This window comes from Dasypus novemcinctus, chromosome 8 (genome assembly GCF_030445035.2).
Source record: "Dasypus novemcinctus isolate mDasNov1 chromosome 8, mDasNov1.1.hap2, whole genome shotgun sequence".
NCBI lineage: Eukaryota > Metazoa > Chordata > Mammalia > Cingulata > Dasypodidae > Dasypus > Dasypus novemcinctus.
This window is the reverse complement of record NC_080680.1, coordinates 25,347,606-25,373,025: the sequence shown is the minus strand read 5'-3', so window position 1 is coordinate 25,373,025 and position 25,420 is coordinate 25,347,606. Positions and strand designations below refer to the sequence as shown.

The following is a 25,420-nucleotide window of genomic DNA, read 5'->3' as shown; positions in this document are numbered from 1 at the left end:
GGATAGCCACATGACATCCTGACCTCGGAGAAGTCACCTTCAGAGTCCACCGTGCCCATCTCTGACCATTTAGCAGCTGAGCTGGCAGCTGCTCCTATTCCCCAGAAATCATTGCTTATGTTACAAGGAGGAGCCCCTAGAGAGCCTTTACAGAGGGCCTTTCGCTCTCCATCAGCTCTCGGCCCAACACTCTTCACTTGGAGATACAGAGTGCCTGCCGCCCTACCCTGCGCTCACTGAGCCAGGCCTCCCCATTATTTATTTAAAGCAACAGCTGGCCATGCGAGTTACTTTAATTATTAATGTAATACCAGAATTTATGAAAGGCCCTTTTTTAATTTTTCAAAGTGCTTTTGTATACACTCCTTTGTTTTTCTTTGTTTTTCTCAATAGGCCTGTGAGTTAGGCAAGAAAAATACTGTATTTTCCGATGAGGAACTGAGACTTGGTGAGGTGATGTAACTTGACTAAAGATGCTCAGAGGGGCAGGTCCTAGAGTCAAACCGAGATGATCTGGTTCCAAGGCCGCACCGCCTTTCTGCAGCATTTTATCCTGTCATGCCCTAGAGAGGACTCTGGGCACAGCGGCATCCTGCCGTGTCAGGCAGTTTTCTAAAGGGTGGGCCACCCAGCTGTCCTTGCCCCTGAGTTCCCGGTGTAACTGCTTCTATGGCTGGGTCTTCCCGGGACAGACTGAGAAACACACCAGGTTTTCCCACCCTCAGGGTCCACCCACCAGCCCACCTGCTTTGCATCCCATTCCTGGGAGCTCTCCTGGCAGAGAGCAGGTTGCAGATGAAAGGGTAGATTAAGACCTCTAGTGGGGTAGAAAGCTTTCCATCGGGAACTGTGAATACATTCTAACACTGGCTTTAAGAAACGGCAGCATATAAAAAGGCTTGTGGTGCTCCAGCACTATTCCTTGAGGTGAAAGGAAGTGAAATGGTCCTGGCCTGTTACCAAACTTCTAAAAAGTCCATCTTAGAGAATTTTTTAAATAATTATAAACATATTTTACAAATTTTAACTTCCCAGTTTTGGGTGAGAGAGGATAGTCATATTACCATCTCACATCTGTATAGCACTTGATAATTTTTAAAGGACTTACTTTAATCCCTATTAAAAACAGAAAACAAAACCCTAGAAGTTAGGCCCAAGCAATATTATGAATTTCATTTTATGGATGAGGGGAACTGAGGTTCTAAGAAGTTAAGTGACTTAGCCAAGGCTACACAGCTAGTGAGCAACACAGACAAGATTAGAATCCCCTTCATGACTCTTAAAACAGGTGCTCGATTCAAGGACAAAACGCTGCCTCTGGGTGTCCCTCGGTGGTGGCCGCTATGCCAGGTGCCTTGAGCAGCCAGGCCGGGCTCACTTGGGCCTCTGGGGTCGGCTTTGCTTGGGTCCTGTCCTCAACAACGATCAGTGAACTAACATGAGGGCCTGCTTCCATGCCTCTTACTGAAAAAAATAAATAAAAATATCCAAAAAGGTGTTGGCAGTCTCCCTCTGTATGTACACGTAGATCTCGGGTAAGTGGGAGTCTGCTAACTCGCCATTCCCTAGAGAGTAGAATCTAGTGGGAGGAAAGATAGCTGAGGTCCTTTATTCTCGGCCTTATCTTCACCATTCCCGACTAAAGGTCATCTCTGCCCACTCCCAGAGGAAGAGCACTCACTAATATACTCTCACTTTTGACCAGTCACATCAAAGGAGCCAAAGGAATTTGAAAATAAAATAATTACTCAAGAGACACAGTTTCCTCCCATGTAAATGGCTACTGGGAGGTAGCGTGACGTTGCCAGAGCTCTGAGCGCAGTGCTGCCACCCTTTGGGAGAGCCCAGGGTCCCCGCGGCAGGCCCTCGGACAGATCTCCAAGCTGAGTGAATTCCAGAGGTGCTGCTGCCATCCCACACTACTAGTTCATGCATTCATCCAACAAATATTTATGGAGCTCCTCCTGTGTGCCAAACTCAGTGCTAAGTGCTGGGGGATATGGCTCCGTGTGACTCGCTACTTTAAACAAGCTCTTCCTTGTTGTCAGAGATTTGAGACACTGCAAAAAACTGAGGGCCAGAGAGGTCCTGAAGGCTATGAACTCGATAGACTTACACACACTCATAAAAGGGGACAGAGGCATAGAAAGAAGGCACATCCCAACCATTAGCTCAAAGGCCTATAGGTGTTTGCTGACAGTAACAGCTTGTAGGCTTTTAGAAGACTACAGGCAGAAAAAAGGAAACCGTATATTGAATGATACTTTAGAATGTGTCCCCTTCCCATCCCTCTGCAGCTTCTCACTACCACTACATTTTTCCCTTCACCCCTTCTACCACCAATTACCTAGAGCCTGTCTCTGCTAAGTGTGCTCCATGCATCAGCCATACAGCCACCGCCTGGGAGCTCCTTAGAAATGCTGAATCTCTAGCCTCACCCCAGACCTCACCAGCCAGAATCTGCTTTTAACAGGTTCCTGATGATCTCTGCATAAATTAAAGCCTGAGAAGCCCTGATCTAGTAATCTTGATTTGCCATTAATTTATAAATGTAAACCTCAACTAGAAAAAAAAATGAAGTATTCGTTGAAATTTATTTTCTTTTTTTTTAAAGATTATTTATTTATTTCTCTCCCCTTCCCCGTGTCCCCCCAGTTGCCTGCTCTCTGTGTCCATTCGCTGTGTGTTCTTCTGTGCCCGCTTGTATTCTTGTCAGTGGCACCAGGAATGTGTGTCTCTTTTTGTCATGTCATCTTGCTGCATCAGCTCTCTGTGTGTGCAGCGCCACTCCTGGGCAGGCTGCACTTTTTTCACACTGGGCAGATCTCCTTAGAGGGCGCACTCCTTGCGCGTGGGGCTCCCCTACATGGGGGACACCCCTGCGTGGCACAGCACTCCTTGCGCATCAGCACTGCGCATGGGCCAGCTCATCACATGGGTCAGAAGGCCCTGGGTTTGAACCCTGGACCTCCCATGTGGTAGGCGGATGCTCTATCAGTTGAGCCAAATCGGCTTAAACACCCAGAGCTGGTAACTATCAGACTCTCGGAAACCCTTATGTATTTTTGGAATATGTCTTCCTGAAAGTATATTGTAAAAATCAGTCGCCTGCTATATGCTGTTTGTACTATCAAGAAAACTCCCCCACCACTGAGTATCATTGTTTTCTTTAAGATCAAACACTCAAGGTTCAAACTAGAAGAATAAAATTGAAGCTGAAACATTATGGAGGCCACTCTGCCTTCCAGCTTCTTAGAGAATGCCAAAGGCTTTCAAGGTAGCAGGTGCTACAAAGAAAAGAGCTCAGCCCTCAGAGGCAGGACACTAGAGTTCCAGTCTTGGGTCTGCCACCAAAGGTTTATGACCTTGGATAAACTACCTAACTTCTTCAAGACTCAAGTTTCTTCGTCTATTAAAATAGAATCATCAAATTAGGCAAACTCTGAAGTCATTTCCAGCTCAAAAATTCTGGACAAGTTCAAATAAAATGTTTTATCATTTTGTCTTTCTCATTTCTTCTGCACAGAATAACCACAATTTGGGGTGGGGAGGAGGGAGCTCTAGAAAGACTATTCTCATTGACTGTAAGACTTTCACAGATATTGCACAAGTGCCCCTAGCTAAGTTCTCCAGCTTCCCTCCCTCACAGTTTTCTCCTGCTTCTCAGAAGAGACTGCTTTTGTAGACTCACTTGACAGCTTCCCACCAGGTCATCCAAAAGCAGGAATGAACTTGAATTATTCTTTCTGTACACCTCAGTGTGGGACCCCAGGCTGATTGTGAAGCTCCCTTGGGTGGGGCGAGGTGTGGTCTGGAGGCCCACCAGGTGGGCTGAGCAGCACTTTCACAGACCTTGACTTCTTCTTGCCCAACAGCCCCGAGGGTCCAGGGGCAGAGACGCCCAGTTCACTGGGTCACCCTGGACACTGAGGACACTTGGCCAATCTGAACATAAACATGACTCTTCCAAGTTCCAAAGATGGGTAAGACAGGATAGGAGCCAAACAGCGTGGGGGAACTTCCTAAAGAGTATTCCTTACAGTTATCTTGACTTAAAAAGATGGTGCATTTGTTCAGCTTTAGGTATTTAGCATGTTTGAGGTTTAGGATATACAATGAACTGTGTTCATCATGGTAACAAAATTCCAGCATGGAAAAGACGATATTCAGTTCCTAAGAATTACCAAGTATTATCACCTTAATAAAGATGTGTAATTTTGAACCAATAATGACTAAGTTCCTCATTTCTCAGTGGCCCTTGGGAATAAATACTCCCTCTTGATTGATGTAGCCTAGAGGGAAGTGACCCAATTGGAAATGCCAAGAGGCAGGAATGGAATGGAATTCTAAGAGGGCAGGCTAGGAGATGGCATGGCCACACCTCACACATAACCAGCTCATTTACGTGACACTCTGAAGCCAACCATGCCTGTGACTTTCCAAAGAACAAGCAAATCAAGATGGGACTCCAGGAGCACTCCAGCCAGTGTTCGGCCAAATCCATCTGAGGGAGAATCCCAGGCCAAAGAGAGCACCATGCCTGGACCAAGGCTGAAAGAAGCTGTCTGTCCAGGCAGCAGGTGTCATTCCTTCCTTTTCTCTTTCCTATACCCATGTGCTAAATTGGATTATGTACCCCCAGCAAACACATGCTCTGAATCTTAATCTTAACCAATCTTCTTTATCAACCCATTTGTAGCAGTTTGATATGGTTATGAATTCCAAAAATAGATATTGGATTATATTTGTAAACTGATCTGTACCTGAGCATGATTGAGTTATGATTAGGGCATTGGGGTGGGGACTCATAGGTAAAAGGCAACATTAAGAGGGTTCTTAATGTTGGAGTTTGATGCTGAAGCTGGAGCCCTGGAAAGCAAGGAACCCAGAATCCAGAGAGAAGCAAGACCCTGGAAGGGAGGAACCCAGGAAGCCTGAACCCTCACAGACATTGGCAGCTATCTTGCTCCAACACGTGAAAATAGACTTTGGTGAGGAAGTAACTTATACTTTATAGCCTGGTATCTGTAAGCTCCTACCCCAAATAGATACCCTTTACAAAAACCAACCAATTTCTGGTATTTTGCATCAGCACCCCTTTGGCTGATTAATACATCATTGTAAACAGGACCTCTTGAAGTTCTTTTTAATTGAATGAGGGTGGATCTTAATCCAGATCCCTAGAGGCCTTTATAAAGAGAACCCAGAAGTCACAGAGGCCAGAAAGGAGAGGACACTGTCATGTGACGGGAGAAGCTGTGCAAGCCAAGGAACCCCAAGGAGTGCCGGCAGCCAGCCTGCCAGAATGCCCCCAGCCCCGGGAGGCAGCAGCCTTCCAGCCTCTGAACCTGAGTCAATCACGTCATGGGTTGTATAAGCCAACGCGGCGTGGGATTTGTGGCAGCAGTCAGGCAAACCAAGACCCCCAGGAAGTAAGACTCTTGCCCTTATTTAAGTGCCAGATGCTTGTAACATACAGCGAGGTGACAGAGCATTTGGAAAAACAAGACTTTCAACCCTTTGCCCATCCCAGAAGCCACCCAAGCCCCGGGGCCCACCCTACTCACCTGTGCACTTCGGGAGGCTCCCTCTGGATTTTGGAGCTTGCTTCCACCACCTCTTTGGCAACTTTACCACTGCAAAAGGCAGAAACACAACATCTGTGCAGAAGGCGCAGGGCGTGCGTGAGTTACTTAGTGTTTTTTAAAACTTCAGGATGATTTGACCCAGCTCGAGGGATCCACCCCTTCTGTTCTTCCACGTGGGGAGTTACCACGGGGAGTCTAAGGAGCTCCACGAGTGAAAAGGGAAAGACTAAAGCAGGGGCACAAGCCCCAGTGCACGCATTCAAAAGCAGAACATTCTAATGTAATTGGCTGCCCCCATCCAACCCCACCCTCAGAATGGAATTAACAGTACCCACCTATATCGAAATCTACTGCCTTTAAAAAATATCTTGCTGCTGGAAACAGTCTTGATCTGACTGGATTTTGCATACCTTTAAGAAAAAAAAAAAAGAAGAGCAGAGGTGGTGTTGGCACTGAAAAGCACAAGTAGGACATGCTACACAGCTGTGGCAATCCAGTCATTTCAACTGCAAAAAAGAAAGATGATGTATCTTGCTACTCAACACACAAAAGTTCCCTAAAAGAACAGTTACTTTTGTACGCATGTTGCCACCTGGTTTTTTTTTAAGCTACCTCCTGCCATGTTTCAAAGAACGCTGGTCGTGACCCCCGCATTGGATTTCAGGTCACACGACTGGGAGGTGGTCTGCGAAAAGGCCCGGTGTTGATCAGAAGGGATTCCTTCCCGTTTTCTATTTGAAAGCCATTAGAGAGGATGGCACTTTTCTTTGACTTGGCACTTTCCTGCTTGTGCCAGCAGCAACACTGCAGCAGAAAAGAGCTTCCCGGCGATATAGGTCACTGTGTCACAAAGAACCCACTTGCTGCGTCTTGCCCAGCGGAGAGCGCTAGGGGCCCGTGTCCATGGTGACCTGGCCTCTTTGTAATCTCTGCTTCAATCGCCGTGACCCGGTGCCCTTTTAAAAGAGCCAGCACGGGTAGATGACTAAGATGCATGAGGATCGAGAAGCTCAGCCAAGCACTGATTCAGCACCGCTGAGGCGAACCCGTAAATAAGAACAAAACCACAGCGCTCTGAAAAACGATCCAAACACAGGCGGCCCGCGGCTGCATGCAGGACGCTAAACTGCGTTACAGCTGGGCTACCTCCACGCCAGTCACGTTCAAAGCTTATGCAGTTAACTCCAGGAAGTTAAAAAGAGCAGATCGCCCAGAGTTCAGGGTCATTTAAAGAGAGCCACAGACTCTTGGAAGAAAACAAAACAACGGGCTGTACAGAATTCTGAGCAAGGATGTGCACACAGCCAGGGCCACAGCTAGTATTTCAGCCTGAACAGGGATCCCCAGCCTTCGGCTACTTGAAGCCATCCACCCACCCCCCGGCAGCAATTACTGACCGTGCACTGCCCCCAGCTAAGCGCGGGAAGACACCAGGTCTCTGCAACCACCGAGGGCTGGGTCTAGAAGGGAGATGCACCTAATAACCACGCAATGAGTGAGAATTACCTGCTGGGGTGTGAGTGGTGAAGGAAAAGATGCAATGAGAATTGGGGGGTTGATGGGGGCGACTGCTGATCTAGTGAACATCTGGCATGGGAAGGTGTTAACCAGGGCCATGATGGGTGTTCCTGGCAGAGACCCAACTGGTCCAAAAGCCCCGAGCTGTGGCCCAGCAGAGCATTCAAGAAACTAAAGCGAGGACGAGATGTGCGTTTCACCGTGGTGGTGGTGGTGTGTGTGTGAGTGTGTGTTTGTGTGTGTGTGGAGAGACAGGGAGGGAGGATTTTTTTTTAATGAAGAAAGAAAAACAGTGGAATAAGGTGAAAGCGGAGAGACAGCTAGGGTCAAAATTTGAGGATAGGTTAAATTCCTTGATGAGAACTTGGGTCTCTGCCAACAAACAATGGAAACCATTGTAACACTCTTTGCAAAGAACCCCTCCCCACCTTCACCTCCGTAGACAGCCCGACGATGAGCAGGGCACTGTCTGAAGCAGTATGGACCCCAGAAGAGTGTGTTCTTAATCTCTCCCGCGGGTGTGGACCCACGGTAGGAGGATCTTCAGGTGAGTGAGGCTACGTAAGTGAAGGTGTGACCCACCGCATTCAGGGCGGGCCTTGATCCTCTTCCTGGAGTCTTTTATAAGAGAATGAAATTCAGGCAAAGAGAGAACGCCACAAAAGCAAGACACTGAAAGCAAGGAAACGCAGAAGGAAGAGACCAGCGGATGCCACCACGTGCCTGATCCCGTGACAGAAGAGTCCAGGATCACGGGCAGCTGGTCTTCAGGAAGAAAGCGTCGCCTTGGTGAGGCCTGATTTTGACATTTTCATGGCCTTGACACTAAGCTTGTAAGCGAATACATTCCCACTGTTCAAGCCAACCCATGGCATGGGATCTGCTTTCGGCAGCCTAGCAAAATAAAAAGGAATCGACTACAGATGGTAAACCCCCTTAGAAGGGCAGGAGAGGGGAGCAGGCCTGAGAGGGGGAGGATAAAGTCCAGGCAGGGACCCAGAGAGGATGGCATGGGAGCCCCCGGGACAGATGCGGGCATCTAAGATCCACAGCTGGGGGTCTTGGCACACGGGACTGACAACCCAAGCTGCAGGTCCTTGCTTCACGCAGACCATGACCACTCAAGGGATAAAAATCTCCAGCGAGCCACACCGAGCCTCCTGCAGTGAGGACATGCCTGGCCCTGTGCCCTAAGAGCCATGAGGCTCGTCCGTTACCCACTGGAGCCTAGACGGGCTCAGCTTCTCCTCTCCCCAGCTACATGGCGGTGGTTCTTCCTCCAGAGTCGTCAGAGGGGAGACCTTGCAAAGAAGCTTCCACTTTGCTTTACCTCATTTATTTTTTCCTTTCTTTCTAGGTTCCCAAAGATCCTTGGGGCAAGGTAGTCTGGTAAAAAGGAAATGGCTTCCTTGGGGTTTCTGAAACTCAAGAGCTACCTGAACCTCAAAGGAGTAAGTCCAGCAGTTACAGAGCCGCCCGCCACCGGCTCTCGGGGCTTCTAACTGGGAAGAGTGGGCAGCTCTCTTTTCCACTGGTTCAGCCTCAGCTCCCTCCCTCCCAGGCCTTAGAAGGAGGCCTCTTCCTGCTCCTTGGACACAGAGCGGCCTCCGGGTGGGAGGCCTCTGAGCTGCACTGCATTAACACTGCATTAACGGAGAACCCTCAAGTGCCTCAGGAAAAACAGGTCAGAAGGCACATTTCACAGGCAAAGCAAACAGTTGCCTGCTCAGGATGAGAGCAGAGAACAAAGCGTTTGCTTCCTTTCTGGCAGCTAAAGTCCCTTAATGAATATCTGTGTCAGTTGATTGGCTCTGAGATGCTCTTCCAGGAGCATCACTGGCAATTCCCTGCTCTCCCAAGCGTCCAGGTGGACTCTGCGGATGTTTCAGCAGAGATTTCTAATGGGATTTTAACAGAGGAGTTGGTTCTGAGAGCTTGAGGAAGCTAACCCCACTGGGAATTGGAAAGCACAGTGTTTAGGAGGGAGGGAAGCGGGCTGAGTGATGATAAAGGTGGCTGAGTTAAAGTGCCAGAAGCCAGGAGTCCCCACACCTGGCAGTGCTGCAGCAGCGCCTGGAGGAGATGCTAAAACACAGGTTCTTGTGCGTGATCACTGGAGGTTCAAACTCAGTGGGTTTGGAGAGGTGCCCAGGAATTTGTATTTTTATCAAGCACCCCAAGGAGATTCCAAAGCAGCTGATCAACTTGCTGCTTGAGAACCTCTACATCCCCAAATTCTCCTTGGAGCACCCAAAAGGTGGCATTTTACCTGAAAGAGCAGAGGCCCAGATTCCTACCTGCTTCTGGCTGGGTGACCTTGGTCAGGTGACTTGGGCTTTCTAAGCCTTGTTTCCTCCAAGTATTTGTAAAAGGTCAAGGGAATAGAAATACCTAATTCACAGGGTTCTAAGGAGGGCTAAAGGAGATTAGATGATCTGAAACCTTATTACTTAAAACGTGGTCCCTGGACCTGCAGCACCAGCAGCCCCTAGGAGCTTACTAGAAATAGGGGGAAAACGGACTTGGCCCAGTGTTTAGGGCATCCGTCTACCACATGGGAGGTCCGCGGTTCAAACCCCGGGCCTCCTTGACCGTGTGGAGCTGGCCCATGCGCAGTGCTGATGCGCGCAAGGAGTGCCACACAGGGGTGTCCCCCGCATAGGGAAGCCCCACGCGCAAGGAGTGCACCCGTAAGGAGAGCCGCCCAGTGCGAAAGAAAGTGCAGCCTGCCCAGGAATGGTGCTGCCCACACTTCCCGTGCGGCTGACAAGACAACAGAAGCAGACAAAGAAACAAGATGCAGCAAATAGACACAGAGAACAGACAACCAGGGGAGGAGGGGGAATTAAATAAATAAATAAATCTTAAAAAGAAAAAAAAAAGAAATAGGGGACCTTGAGCCCCAGCCCAGACTTACTGAATCAGAATCCACCTTTGAGCACAATCTCCAGGTATTCCATTAAAGTTTGAGAGGAACTGGTCCTGGGACCTGGCCTGGGCTCTTATCTACCAAGCGTAATATTGTTCCTCTGACAAAATGCACACCAAACTCCATTCATTTATTTATTAGGGACTGCCTTTACCCTCTGCACAAAATTCATATGAAATTTCGGGCACAGGGCTGTCATTTGGGCCCCCTGGCAGGCCCAGGGCCTGGCACCGTGCACGGCTTAAGCCAGGTGTGAGATGGAGGTTGGCTGAATCAGCACAACAGTGAGCCCCTGCATCCCCCCAAGTGCACCGCGAGCTTTGGGTGACTCAGCACCCAGAAACGGGGGAACCCCAGCCCTATGGGGGTGGGCGCACCTAGACCCACGGGGCCTGAAGGCTGCACCTCCGCAGTGACTGCCTAAGTCTGCCGCAGGGATCCTCTGGGGCCTGCAGCACGACAGACAACCAGAGTTTCAGTTTCTGGGCTCCGTTCCCGGGCAGCGGCTCTCAGATCCAGGGCTTCCAACCCAGATGAGTGGCCCTGGGCCAGCAGTCAACGCGCACACATTCATGCCTTAAAAGCACACAGGGGAATTCAGATAAAACTTCAGTGAAAAACAAGAGGGAGAAAACCACCTCCAAGCTGGGAAACAAGATCGGGGCCTTGCGGTGCCAGCTGAAGCCAGTAAAATGCAGAGCCAGGGAAGCGGACTTTGGCCCAGTGGTTGGGGCGCCCGTCTACCACATGGGAGGTCCGCGGTTCAAGCCCCGGGCCTCCTTGACCGTGTGGAGCTGGCCCATGTGCAGTGCTGATGCGCGCGAGGAGTGCCGTGCTACACAGGGGTGTCCCCCGCGTAGGGGAGCCCCACGTGCAAGGAGTGCACCCATAAGGAGAGCCACCCAGCGCGAAGGAGGGAGCAGCCTGCCGAGGAATGGTGCCGCCCACACTTCCCGTGCCGCTGACGACAACAGAAGCGGACAGAGAAACAAGACGCAGCAAAAAGACACAGAAAACAGACAACCGGGGGAGGGGAGGGGAATTAAATAAATAAAAATAAATCTTTAAAAAAAAAAAAAAAAAAGCAGAGCCAGTCTGACAGAGCCGGAGGCAGGGACAGGACTGCACCGGGAAGGGGTGGAAGCAGCGGAGGAAACAGGCCGACAGCCCTGAGGTTAGCAGGTCAGACTCAGAGGGGCTGGGCTCTGCATCCAGCTGATGCTCCAAAAACTTGCATCATTAGTAGCAGTACAGTAATAGTAACAGCAGCAGCAGCAGCTACCATTCATCCCTGGTTCCTGTGCCTGGCACAACTGAATCTTAAAAAGAAGGTATTGCCTATTTTATGGATAAAAAATACAAACGAGGCTCAAAGAGTTTAAGTGCTTTGTTCTGGGCCATATTGATAGCAAGCAACAGAGTCAAGATTCAAACCCAAGTCTATCTGCTTCCAAAGCCCACATCTGTTCCACTATGCGGCAATGATACAGACAAATGTGTGCTTATGTCCCAGTGCCTCCATTCTACAGATGAGAAGGCTGAGGCCAGAGAGCACCGCAGACCTAGACCGAGGGCACACAGCTGGGGCAGACAAGCTAAACTTTCCTTCTATATAAGAAACAGGGATGTCTATGGGATAATGGAGGAACAAAAGATTCTGTAAAATCTCAGTGGTCAGAAATTGTAAGGGGACGCCCTGGTCTAACTGAGAGAGGTGCTGCAGGAAGGGCCTGGGTCGACCCTATACAGCCTGTCACCTGCGTTCACAACTAGATCTCAGGAACATCCATAGCCAACAGAAAGCAGTTTCTTTGATGTGCCTAGTTGGCCTAGTCAATGATACAATGATTCAATTGATATCTCTGCTAGGGGCCAGGTAATTAGTTTAGCCAAAATGTGCTAAACAGATTTCCCAGACTGTTTGCAATTTGGCCCTTGACACCTACCGACTGACTCTCACATGTGATAAAAGCAATGTCTTGAAGGTATTCTTCGGTAGGGACCATATCATTTCACTGAAGGATCTTCAGGGCTGAACTAAATTCCTTCAAAGAGGACTCACTGGCACAGCGATGGTGTTCTCCTGTAGTAGCACCGGCTTCATCCACCTCTTGATGGGTGGCCAACATCAAGCATCGAGACCTTGCTCTCCGTGGCGGTGTGTTTCTGCATCCTCCATCTCTGGCCCCAAGGTCTGTGTCCAGCCCTCTCTCTTCCCTTTCCACCCTCCCACCCTCCACCCCAGCCTTGCAGGCTCATCCTCCCCAAGGTGTGTTTCCACTTTCCTGCCGCATCTCTCACTCAGGCCAGGTGTCCTCCCTCTCCCTGAAAGGGCCTTCTGCCTACTCATTCCCTCAGCAGCAAGACTCAAGCCTCCCCTGGGTCCCCTCTAGCATTTTCTTTTCACCTCCCTTTTGGTCTCTATCATGACTCAGGAACAAAGATCTCCTGAGGATTGGAGCCGTACCTCACCAATGTGACTGAATATAATTTTTGAATGTCTAGCCTGTGCTAGGAATTTCAGAAAGTACAAAGATAAACAGAAACTAGTTCTTGTTCTCAGAGAGGTAGATATATTAGGGGAGACAGATATATACACAAAAATTTATGATGAAAGTTACATTGTGATATGTCTTGGTTTGTTTTGGGTTTTTGATTTTTTGTGTTTTGTTTTGTTTCATGACTCCATCTACCAAATCCCTAATTTGTGAGAAAATAATCATTCCAATTAACTGACCAAATGTGTCTAAGTTATTCTTCAAGAGAGATTGTTTCACTAAAGGAGGAGCAGAGGAATTCCAAAAAGCTTAGGCTCCAAAAAGTTTGGCAGTTTCTCAAAAAGCTAAATACAGTTACCCTATGACCTAGCAATTCCATTCCTAGGTATATACTCAAGAAAACGGTCCACACAAAAATGTGCACATGAATGTTCATAGGAGCAGTGAGGGGATAAACAAATGTGGTATAGCCATACAACGGCATATTATTTAGCCATAAAAAGGAATGTCATACTGTCCCATGCTGCAACATGGACAAACCGTAAAAACATTATGCTAAGCGAAAGAAGGCAGTCACAAAAGGCCTCATATTGTATGATTCCATTTATATGAAGTGTCCAGAAGAGGCATGTCCATAGAGCCTGAAAGTTGATCAGTGGTTGCCAGGGGCTGGGTTGAGTTTCCACGGAGGCTGAGGAATGGCTGCTAATAGGAAGGGGATTTCCTTTTGGGGTGATGAAAATGTCCTGAATCAGGTGGTTGCAAAACTTTGTGAATACACTAAATAATGCTGAACTGTATATTATCAAAGGTGAGTTCTATATTATGTGAATTAAATTCTAATTTTAAAAATAATTTTTTTAAAAACCCTTTCAGGTTCCAACTAAAGACTGAGAGTACCAAACTCTGTGTCGCCCTCTATTGGTTCTCATATATGTGGAGAAGTCTGGATGCTGATTTTTCAGAGCCCCATGTGTGTCATATTTTGATCAGTACTAAATACCACAGGGGACATAGGATAGAGTAAAGGTTCTCACCGATACCCTTGGGAAGGTGATGGTTGTGGGAAAGTCTGTCAGATAAGGCACCACCTCTCCTGTCATTCCTAGCCTCACAGTAGTCTATGGCTCATTTTGTTCAGGAGTTTTCAAAATATGTTCTTGGAAAAAAAAAAAAAAGAAGGGAAATATATGGTCCTGATAGGGTCTGCCCAAGATTGCAGGGTCTTCTAGGACACAGTCCTCTCAGTGCTAACCCTGGGAAAGCATTGGGCAAACCAAGACAACTGGTCACCCCAGCTCCTGAGGAACAACAAGCAACGGGTGAAGGGTCTCCAGTCCACAATACCAACTGTGGTGTCACCTACAACCACAGCTTCTCTATTTTATCTCTTATATACTGGGGTTTCCCTACACTTCTGTTTAAGACTGGGAAAGAGTTTGAAAAATCAAAGTCCATGAAATCATTCAGCCAAAGCCCAGGAGTTTCAGAGACTCAGCATTTTCAGGGAGGGGATAAGATTGATTTTCAGCTTGCGGGCAGAATGGACAAAAGCCCCCTAGGTGAGCTTCAGGGGTGGGTGCTGTTGGGCAGGGCTAGGTTCTTGACTGTGTCCATCGCCACTACTCTTCTAATCAGCATGTGGTTCTCAAAAAAAAGCTGGAACTGAATGGAAAGACCCTAAATTTAACCTCTTTTGAAACCTGGGAGCTTTATGGATGGCTTCAAAGACCTGTCCAGCTCTATCTTTCTATGATCCTAGACTCTGGTGGTTTTCTATCCATTAACCTTTGTCTCTCCTCTCTAGAAGCACATTCAACTCACATTCAACTCACATTCAGGGTAACCCAGGAGGGCCAAAAAGTATTAACTCTGTCCTCTACATTTTCCCCCAACAAACCAAATGAGGAACTTGTAGACAGACAGCCCAGCCTCTCTGCCCATCAATTGGGAGAAATTTGAGGAATGTTCTACAGTCTCCCAGAGTTCTCCAACAGAGCTGAGTCCCTATGGCTTGCTTCTGGATCTCACTTCCTCACTCCCCTAGTGGTACATCCAGTGATTATATCCGAAATAAAATACGTGCCATCAACTTTTGCCTCAGGGTCTGCTCTTAGAGGCAACCAACCAAAGAGAGATCCTGTGACATGGAAATGGACACACACACAGATGACAGCCATTCTATGAGATACACCCAACATAGAGCTCAGGACTTGGTTGGGCAACAGGCATTGAACAGTCCACAAAATTTATAATTCACTTAAATGTAATTCAAAGGACTGAATTAAAAGAAATGAATAGGCAGCCATTTACCAAACAAGAAGGGCTCCGTGATTACTTTTAAAATTTTATGATTAAATGAATAAAAGCTACCTACTTATAAAAGGCCTGGTTCTCCACCCCACACTTCCAAAGATGTTTGCAGGCAGCTGGTGTTGAAGTGTGGAATGCCAACATGGCTTTTTTCTAATAAAGAAAAAGAACAAAACAAGAAAAGGCATGTTAAATGCAGTCTATGTTTTCATGTTTTCTCCTCCAGGTATTTACATATTTATATCCTATCTCCTATCAAACAGATTTGAACTCACACACGATGAAAGTATTCTTAAAGCGTTGGTAGAAAGAGATCTCTTCCCTTACCCTTTGCAGACATCACTAATCTATCTAGGCCCTGTTTCTGATAAAAATCAGCCTCACAATCCTCTCAACACTTCAGGCATTGACTACTCATTAACAGAGTTAGATTCGCCTGAAAACTTCTTCACCATCCTTGAATAACTAGTACTTGAGCAGAAAACGAGGGTCAAGAAAACCTGTCAACTTCCATAGCTCTGAGGCGCAAAGTCTCCGCAATGGCCTCCTTCCAAAAGCCTTCCCCAGTGAACCTAACCTATTCCTGGCAACCCTTAAAGACTCTTGGGACTTACAAACTCTGTTTATAACACTCTAACCAGCACTTGTTGGTATCTAGCTTTGTAAGTATTCTTGACTTGTTTGATAAACTGGGTGTATCTTGGCAAATTACATAGGGGTGCTTATTTTTTCAAGTCTATCCTGCTCTATTTTTCACACAGGGTATACAGCCAGCACTGAGCACTGACTTTATTCTTAAAAGTCCAAACCTAATACTTATTTACCTCTAAAAGCTTTTCAGCATTTGGCTTCCATTATCATCACAAATTTCATGCCCTAGCTCTTTGGGCTACAATACTAAAGGTATATTTTATTCCTGAATCTTTCTCATGCACACACCCTTACATATGCACACACAACAGGTAGTTAGAAAGCAAGTATCTGACCTCCTTCTGGGTGCCAATCACGTAAAACGTCTTCCCTTCAAACTTCAATTTGCAGACATCTGGCCTAAGAAAAGAAAATTTCTTTGGGTGAGAAGAAAAATAAGTGGCAGTTAAACAAGGTACCTGGCTTTCCCACAGGACTCTGGCTGACTCACAAATGCCGAGCAGACTGCAAGGAAACAAGATATTATCTTATCATCAGTGAAAGCCTAACGAGCAGCGAAAAGCCCCAAGTGAATTATACAGCAATTTTCTTCCCAAGAGAGGATCCATAAGCAGCTCAGAATTACTTATGGTGTTTTTTTACATTTAGGCTGCACCTTTCTTAGGAGGAGCACTAGAGATTTCATGAACATTAATGACCAAAACAACAGTAATTGGCCAGCCCACTTGATGAGGTAGGAAGAATAGGGGTATTTTCATTTCGGTTAATGAAAGGATATGGATTCACAGTATCTGTCTTTCTCATTGCAAACCCATCTCCAAGAAGCACAAATACCCCATTGCAAGATTTTCATTCTTACCTTTCCTGATTGGAAAAGAATTAGTTTATTTTAAAAATAGTTTATTATCCATTACAATGCACAAAATTGTGAGAACAACGTGAAGAGTGACAAATTGTGGTCAAGAGAGTGACTTTAGGCTTTATCTTAAGGAACTTCTTGATTAACAGCTGCCTGAAATGTAGACTCCAGGTCATGCCCTTGGTGGGAAGATGTATGGAAAGAGAGGGAAAGAATTCTAATTTTGATCCTTTGATCTAATTCCCAGGATAGTGATGTGTTGTCCCTGTGCTGTTCCTGGAAGAAAAAGAACAGTGAGATCAAATTAAGCTGTTTTAATTTAAGTAGAGGGTTCATGCAAGGGAGAAAGCTCAATGGAAGTTTTAAAAACAAAACCTAATTAGGATTAGTGTAGAAAGATCATTTGTTTGACTATCATGTACAGGGTTGCTATAAACACACATGCCAAGGCAGAGGCTGGGGGGGACGGTGTTGACACCAGCACCAGACCAAAAACACCAAAAGGATGTACACAAGATGTAGAGCTCAGAAGCAACTGGTGAAGAGATTGTCCATCTCAACTCTTCAGTGTTCCCAGGAAGAAGCTGAGGCCCAAAGAGGAGAGAGACTGGCAATTAACCTGAACTTCAAACTACTCTTTTTCGACCCTAACTACTCCAGGGCTCAAGCTTTTCAGACTCCTGAGGATCTAATCAAGGACTTTTGTAGCCCTGGCGTAGGATGGTAGAATCCCCAAATTACCCATGCTTTCCAACATCAGTAGGAATCTGTAAGGAACCTATTCTGAAATGGGCTGAAGGTTATTTAACATTGGAGAGTCTCTAAAAGGTGCTGAAAACAGAGAAGAAAACTGGGTAACACCACTATATAGTGTACAAATCACAAAACCCTCCCACACACATTATTTCATTTGTTTTTCCCCCATCTACTTCCTTCCCTATAAGGCAGCCAGATATTATTGATCCCAGTTTTATGAATAAATGAACTGAGACTCAGAGAAGTCCAGTGATTTATTAAAGGCAAATAAGAATCTTGAGAATGTGTGGAAGAATAGAACAAGTGGGCACAGAGAGGGCTCAAAACTATGAATTGAGTAAAGGGTGATGGTAGGACAAGGAAGCTCTTTAGAGAAATCAGGGATCTGAGAAAGGTAGGTCTGATCAGAGAAAGGAGAGGCTAGTATAGGAAATGGAGTGTACATTAGCTGAGGGCTGCGAATGTAGTAAAGAAGGTTTGGAAGGAAGGCAGTTGCTAAAAAGAATGTGCTAAAAGGGTAGTGGCTGGGGGAGGAGGGACTTGATAAAGAGGTGCTAGAAAAAAATCCTGAAGGTGACAGAACCATGAAATGAAAGATTCAGGTAGGTGCAGGAGAGTGCTGCCCACACAGGACGGGGGGTGGCCCAGTGTCCCATTGAGGAAGGACTTCAGACCCAAGGGCTCTGGCTACAGGAGTGAGCGACCCCTCCTAGGGAGATGCACGGATGACAAACCTGTCAGAGGCTGTCAGAGAGGGAACTGAGTCAAGCTGTAGGCAAGAACAAGACTAAGCCTCTACAAAATTCCAATGCATATATGGTGCTCAGCCTTTCTCTTGCTTTGCCAAGACCGTGTTGCCCCTTGACTGGACATAGAGGGCACTGCTGCTCACCTACCCCACTTCTTTACTGACTGACACATCCTAGCCTTCATTCTTCCTCAAGATCACGTATTCATGAAGATTACCCCCTTCCCAGCCCCATTGGGATGAATTCCATCAATCCAGTCACGTCCCATTCTCTGTAGGGTTTAAGAAGGAGCATGTGACCCAATCCTGGCCAACTAGATATGAAAGAAATTCTTACAGAGCTCTGGAAAAAGTTGTCCTTGTTTTTAAAGGAGACAACAGAGGGGGCTGCTCTCTTGCAGGCCTTGTATTGCTGTGTGAAGATGAAATTGACAGAGCTACATGGCCATCTTCTGTGCACAGGCCTGGGGACAGAAGCCAATGCACCGAGATGGCAGAGAAGAAAACAGTGTTGGGCAATGATGTTAACCTGCCCCTGGGCTGCCCTACTTCTGGAATGCTTGCGAGGTGAGATCACCACTCCTCTTATTTGTAAGTCATTGTGAGCAGGCATCCCTGTTACTTTTACACAAAAGCATTGCCCCTGATGCACAGGATAACAAAATCTGAGTGTGCCAAGGATTCAACAGAAGAGAAGAGTAGAGATAGTGAGAGACAAAGAGTGGGTCAGAGGGGCTCGAGGGAACTTGCACCTTCCCCCCACCTCTGGCCCACACAGTGGGCAACCCTCTTGGTCAAAGCAGCAGAAGCTATCAGGAGGAAGCACTGGATGCCTTCTCTCTGGAGGCGAAGCCCTGAGCCCGGGGCATATCCCAGATCTGCTGAGTTGACTCCTCAGTTTGACAAATCACTTCCCAACTAAAAACAGGGAAACCTAGATTGGGGTTCACTCATGGATGAAAAATCCCTTTATGATGAAGTTCTGAGGCAAAGAAATGGATACTAGGCATTCTACTTGACATTTCCAACACAAGCCAAAAGGAAACAAAACAAGATTAAGAAAAATAGTAAGCTAGTTTTCCAAAGAAGTACTCACCATTTTATCAAATGGATTCTCTTATTTCCCTGGAATACCACAAAGCCTGCAGCAGTGAATCCTAAAAATGTTGTTGTGCCTGTTGAATCCTGAAAAAACAGAAACAAAGACCTATTTGGATTAGGGGAAAAAGACAATAAATGCTAACTGGTATGCCTATTCGTCCTCAAACTGGGTTAGTTTCAGATTAATGCCAATGATACCAGCAATAAACTAAGTTTCTGAGATGGAAGGGTAGGACTCCCAAAATCTTGGTGGAGGGCTGCAGTACATGGCTTTTGAGTCACAGACCTTCCACCTGTCCAGGGTTCTCCTGGGGAAACAGATTAGTTCCAAACTACCCTGTCAACTTCCGAGTGTCTTCGGGCTGCCTGTGTTCTCCTATCTGCCACGCAGAGTGGGAAAACTGGTCTTGGTTGCAGCCATGAGCCCTCTAAAGCGATGAAACCAAACCCCGAGTGCCAAATCTACCTTGACTTAACTTCACTTACGGCTGCTGGCAATTTCTGAATAAAGATATGTCCCAGAAAAGCCTACTTTGCTTCCAGCCTAGGAAAGGACAACGCAGCATTTCATAGGTAAGTCAAATGAAGGCAAAGGAATAAAAAACTAAATAATTAATTATTAATCATTAGTAAAGAACTTATTAATTATTGTCATTCTCTAAGTAATGAATAAAATAATCGAAGAGGATCACATTTGCGGGTAAAATAAGATTTACTAAAGGAATAATCTGATTTATACTATTACTAGGAAGGGGAAGCTGGCGAATATTCTAAAATAATTGTGTGGGCAGAAAAAGGGGACGCAAATGCCCAAATGGGCAAGCAGTGCCAGTTTTCTGCCTTGGTTGCCAGTTGGAATCATCTGGAGAGCTTTAATAATTACTGACACCTGGTCTCCACCCCCCAAGAGTCTAGTGAAATTGGTGTGAGGGTGTGTCCTGGGCTTCAGGATTTTATGAAGCTCCTCAGATAATTCATAAGCAGCCTATGCTTCGAATTATAGAACTAGCGGTTCCCCAAATACTATTAGCTGGTCTCATCTGGGTAAAGAAATGCTACAGTATAACTTAAAAGCTTATTTTTAAGAGACTGGCCGATAGAAATGTTTAGTTGAGGATTAGGGTTAATGTCTGTTTGACACTTGTCTAGTTTAGGATATGGAAAGGAGAGCATTGTTTGCATAAAAACCTTTCTGGAAAATGTGCTTCACCCCAGGAACTTGTTAAAAAAGGCAGATTCCCCAACTGTACCCCCAGCAACTCCGAGTCAGCAGGTGTGAGAACCGGGAGAGGTGATGCTGATGTAGATGGCCTGTTTCACACTCAAGAGCAATACTGTCTGTTAAAGAATAAAGGAATGGAGGCGGACTTGGCCCAGTGGTTAAGGCATCTGCCTACCACATGGGAGGTCCGCGGTTCAAACCCCGGGCGTTCTTGACCCGTGTGCAGCTGGCCCATGCGCAGTGCTGATGCGTGCAAGGAGTGCCATGCCATGCAGGGGTGTCCCCCGCTTAGGGGAGCCCCACACACAAGGAGTGCACCCAGTAAGGAGAGCCGTCCAGCACGAAAAAAAGTGCAGCCTGCCCAGGAATGGCGCTGCACACACGGAGAGCTGACACAACAAGATGACGCAACAAAAAGAGACACAGATTCCCGTGCCACCGACAACAACAGAAGCAGATAAAGAAGATGCAGCAAATAGACACAGAGAACAGACAACCGGGGTGGGCAGGGGGCGGGGGGGAGTGGTGGGAAGGGGAGAGAAATAAATAAATAAACAAATCTTAAAAAAAAAAAAAGAATGAAGGAATAAAAGAAAAACAATGCCAAAAGATAATTTTAAATCTTGCTTTTCTTCCACTTTCCCATTTTTTGAGACGACATTCCTGACAGTAGTGGTCTTGAAAATAAATCTGATCCAGTCCGGTGATTTCTCAAGGGTGAAAACATCTACTTGATGAATGAACCCATGTCTGTTAACTTAAGAAAATGTGGCTTCCACATAGCAATTAGCAAGCAATTAAAGACTCCAATGGAGGGAAGGAACTGCCAAAACGTTGTGGTCACTGCCAATCAGGGGTTGTGGGTCAGACTGTGGACATGTCCTGGAGGAGTCTACCAGGCTGCACACTAACTCTCATCTGGGCAAAACAATCATTATCTGGTGACCTGCTGTGAGGGGCAGTTACCTTGCACGGGTGGGGATCCACTCCATAGGTTTCCAGCGTGTGAGCTTTCAGGAGTAAATTAAACTCAGCAACCGGTGGGCTCTGGCCTCTAAAATCACACACACAACAAGTTTAGGGAGTTAATAAGGAAAATACTAGAAACATGGAGTCCCTTTATTCAATAAAATATACTACTTCTAAACTAAATAAAGAGGAAGATTCCTACATAAATAGTCATCGGTGAGACCGATCATTATTTCTCGCCATGAGGAGCCCTCTGCTAAAGAATCTGAGCTCCTGCTCCCTAACAAATTGTACCATAATAATACCCACACGAAACCCTGAGTACTCTAATGACCCGCACAGCCGATCAAGGTTATCAAGTGATGAATGAAGTTGACCCTGCAAATTCACTTGTAATATGTAATATGAAAGCTCAGCACCTGTTCTTTCCTGCTCATTTAAAAGATTATCCAAAATAAAGGCATTCCTTCCTGCTCAGGGTATAGAAGCTGAGCCATCGCATTACCCCATCAACATGACTCAACAGAGCCATCAGGAAAGAACTGCCCACCACTCCATCAGAAAGCCCTGGATTTTATAGGAAATCTCAAGGCAGTGCTGTCCTCCAAGGTGGTCAACAAGGTCTCGCCCTCAGAAAAGGAAAAACAACAAAAAAGGCTATAAGCACAGAAAGCTGGGAAGCCCCTTCAAGGCTAGTTTCTAAATCAGGATTGCAATTTCAAAGACCTAACTCTGACTTACTATTAACATCCCACAAGTACCTTAATGCAGGAATTCTTAACCTTTCTTATTCCACAGACCCCTTTGCCAGTCCAGTGAAAACCACAGACCCCTTACTAAGTCCACACTACACTGTATATTATTTAATAAATATATCACACCCACACCAACACGTCCCCACAAGAATAATGTGGTTTTTGGAATTTCAGTTCAAGCTCATGGACCCCTTGTTAAGAACCCCTGCCTTACGAAGTCTGAACCACTCCCCCAAGGACGGTTATATAACACCTGCATCTTCCCTAACAACCAAGAAGCATTTGCTAAGGAAAGCAAAGGAATTCACTTTTATTTTTCAGAATGTAAAATTATATTTCAATACAAATTTATCTCTTCCCAAGTTCCTCCCCAGAGAGGGACTGCCCCTGCAGCCAGCACGCTAAATCACAGTGAAGTCTACCATCTATGTTCACCCTACAGCCTTTTGTGATATTCTCTTGACCCTTAGTGTTCTGAAATTTCACTCTGACATGTCCAGGGAGCACCTTTATTAAACATTCTGATCAGTATTGTGTGGGCCCTTTCAATCCAACAACTCATATCTTTCTTTGACCATTTCTTGAATTCTTTTCCTCCCCTCCCCATCTCCTCCGCCACTGCCAGCCATTCCTTCAGTTCTCTCCTTGGAGACGTCCTAGTAATAGATTTTTTTTTGAAACTTCCAGGTCTAGCCTCCACAGTCTCTCAATGTTTGTTTCAAACTTTGAATCTCTGTCTTGTGTATACATCCTGAACTATTTCCTTTAAAAAATATATTTATTTATTTATTTCCCCCCTCCCCCCATCCTGCTGTTTTTGCTGTCTGTGTCCACTTGTGTGATCTTCTGTATCTATTTCTTTTTGTCTTCTCTTTTTCACTTTTTCTCCTCTAGGATTCTCCAGGATTTGATCCTAGGAGCCTCTGATGTGGAGACAGGTTCCCTATTAGCTGCACCTCCTCAGTTCCTGGTCTCTGCTACACTTCACCTTGACTCTCCCCTTCGTCTCTCTTTCGTTGCATCATCATCTTGCTGCATGACTCACTTGCACGAGCACTGGCTCGCCGTGCAGGCACTCGGCTCCCCACACAGGCAATGGCTCACCACGCAGGCACTGGCTGCCACATAGGCACACTTTCTCTTCTTCTTTTTCACCAGGAGGCCCCAGGGATCGAACCCAGGTCCTCCCATATTGTAGGTAGAACCCCTATCGTTTGAGCCACATCCGCTTCCCACTGAACTATTTCTTAATTCAAACTTCCAGCATGCTCATTTATTCTTCAGCCACATGCATTCTGCTTTTCATTTCACTTATTTAAAAATATATCAATTAGACATTTCATTTCCAACATATCTTTTGGTTCTCTGAAATAAGGGCCTGTTCTTATTTTATGGATATAAATTCCTCTTATCCCTCTGGGGCTATCCACTACATTGCTTTTAAAGTCCAGCCCAGTTTGCCCCATTTAATGCTGGTTCCTCGGTGAAGGTCCTTTTGTTTGCTGAGTCAGGGTCTCTCCTTCACAGAGCTGAGGTTTCCTTAGATTCTGGGGATTCTTGGTTAGACACTCATGTCTGTGTTTGATCTATCGTTGAATGCAGCAGCCTCTAGAGGTTGGAGGGAAGGCTGAGCTGTGCCATAAGGGAAGGGCATATGCATAGCTTGCTCTCTAGGCTGAAGGCTCTCGTTCCTCCAGCTATCCCCTCTCCCCTCCCCCACAGGGTACCTGCAGCCCAAGCACCTGCACTTAAAGCTCCAGGCTAGGAGCAAACACGGCAGTGCCAGGACTTAGCACGAGGAAACCAGGAAGAAGGGACCCACGCTGTCCAGCTGCCCCATGTGTCCCAGGCTGCTAAGACGAATACCACAAACTGGTTTTGGTGTAAACAGCAGGGATTTATTGTGTCACAGTTTCAGTGGCCAGAAGGCTGGCTCCCTCCCTCCCTGGGTCGGCAGCCTCCTTCTGGCTGGCTGGCAGTCCTTGGGTTCCTTGGCTTTTCTGTCACACGGACACGTCCTCTCTTTTCTCTTCCAGTTCTGCTGACTTCCAGCTGCCAGCTCCTCCCAGTGGCTTTCTCTACAACGAATCCTCCGGTAATAAGATCAAGGCCCATCGTGGCGCAGCTGGCCATCCCTTAACTCAAAAAAACATCTTTAAAAGGTACCACGGGTTGGGGAGCAGCATAGCTCAGTGGCTGAGCTCCTGCTTCGCATGTACAAGGTTTCGGGTTCAATCCCCAGAACCTCAAAAAAAAGAGAAAAGTACCATTTGCAATGGGTTTGCACCCATAGGAATGGGATTAAGCATGTGTTTTCTGGGGTCCATAGCTCACTCTGCCACACCCATTCACTGTGAGGGTCGCCCCTAAGCTTCCTCAGGCAGTATCTGCACCTGAAGCTCCCCAAACCACTCCTACCTGTGTATGGAGACCTCAGGACCTCTGGCTCAACGATGGCATTCTCTCCTATATCCCCTCTCTCAAACGTTTCCTACTATCCATAGGAACCTGGAGAAGGAAGGGAAGGGACCCACAAATGCTCCTTGATCCAGTATGCCACCATATCCTTCCAACACACTGGCAACGTTTTGAGGAAAACACAGAGCCAATAATGAGGAAGTATCTGGAGTAATGGGCATGGGCTTTAGTGGTAAAACGGGCCTATTGACCTTTCTTTTAAATAGAAGAGATCATTTTCAGTGCGTCTTTCAGAGTATATTCCTGAGACGTTAACTCAAATGTGTGCTTTAGGAAAACAAAGCTCTTCGGAAACTCATTTCTGAAATAGCCTTTGTCCCTGAGGCAAAGCAGAACATTTGAAACAAGGTTTGAATTGATTTCAAGACACAGTCATTACAATTATTTGCTTTTTAATAAAGTAACAATAGACCCAAGAAAGTCACCAACTATATTGATGGGAACAGGAAAGGGATTCTTTGAAAGTTTTCTCATTATGTGCAGGTATTTCTCTCTCCATAGCTCTTTCATGGTAATAGCTTACCTTTCACCATCACATAAAGATAATTACTGAATCCAAATATTCAACTGCCTCTCTCCCTGCTGTGCATACACACATACCCTCACACACAAATGCTCTCACTTCCTCCCCCTGAATTGGGAAGGGGGTAGTCAAAACTGTGCAATCCAGCATTCTTCCAGCAGCAGCCCTAGAAATACGTGTGCTCGGGGGAGTCTTAATGCAAAACTTCAGCCTAATGATCAAGACTGAGGCCAGTGAGCCAGGCCCACGTCAGACAGGCCAGGCGATGAGCTGCGCTCCTGCACGGTCCTCCCACGTGGCCTGGGCGGGCCTCACCTGCCCTGCACCAACGGGAGCGCCTCTCCTCTAGAATGCAGGCTGTTCTGGTGACTGGTAAACTGTCAGCACCCGTCTGTCAGCTGCACACTGATTTTTGTTTAAAATTTAAAGCACACTGTTCTTTTCTATTCAGTCTGGAAGCAAGATAATTGTCCAGGATTCATTATTTGAAAGTTCACACTGGAAAGTAAATA

The 25,420-nt window shown here is 46.5% G+C and overlaps 1 protein-coding gene across 2 annotated transcripts in view; it reads right to left on the bottom strand.

Annotated features, from left to right (window-relative positions):
* The window catches only part of FRMD3 (FERM domain containing 3), a 293,104-nt gene that overhangs the window by 55,690 nt on the left and 211,994 nt on the right, over positions 1 to 25,420 (bottom strand). For both annotated transcript variants that reach the window (XM_004449475.5, XM_004449476.5), the window contains exons 7-12: positions 21,150 to 21,237; positions 18,957 to 19,045; positions 15,833 to 15,896; positions 14,911 to 14,999; positions 5,924 to 5,998; positions 5,568 to 5,636 (exon numbers count right to left, since the gene is read on the bottom strand). In XM_004449475.5, coding sequence (XP_004449532.1) covers positions 5,568 to 5,636; positions 5,924 to 5,998; positions 14,911 to 14,999; positions 15,833 to 15,896; positions 18,957 to 19,045; positions 21,150 to 21,237 — 474 coding nt within the window. The remainder of the gene's footprint in view (positions 1 to 5,567; positions 5,637 to 5,923; positions 5,999 to 14,910; positions 15,000 to 15,832; positions 15,897 to 18,956; positions 19,046 to 21,149; positions 21,238 to 25,420) is intronic.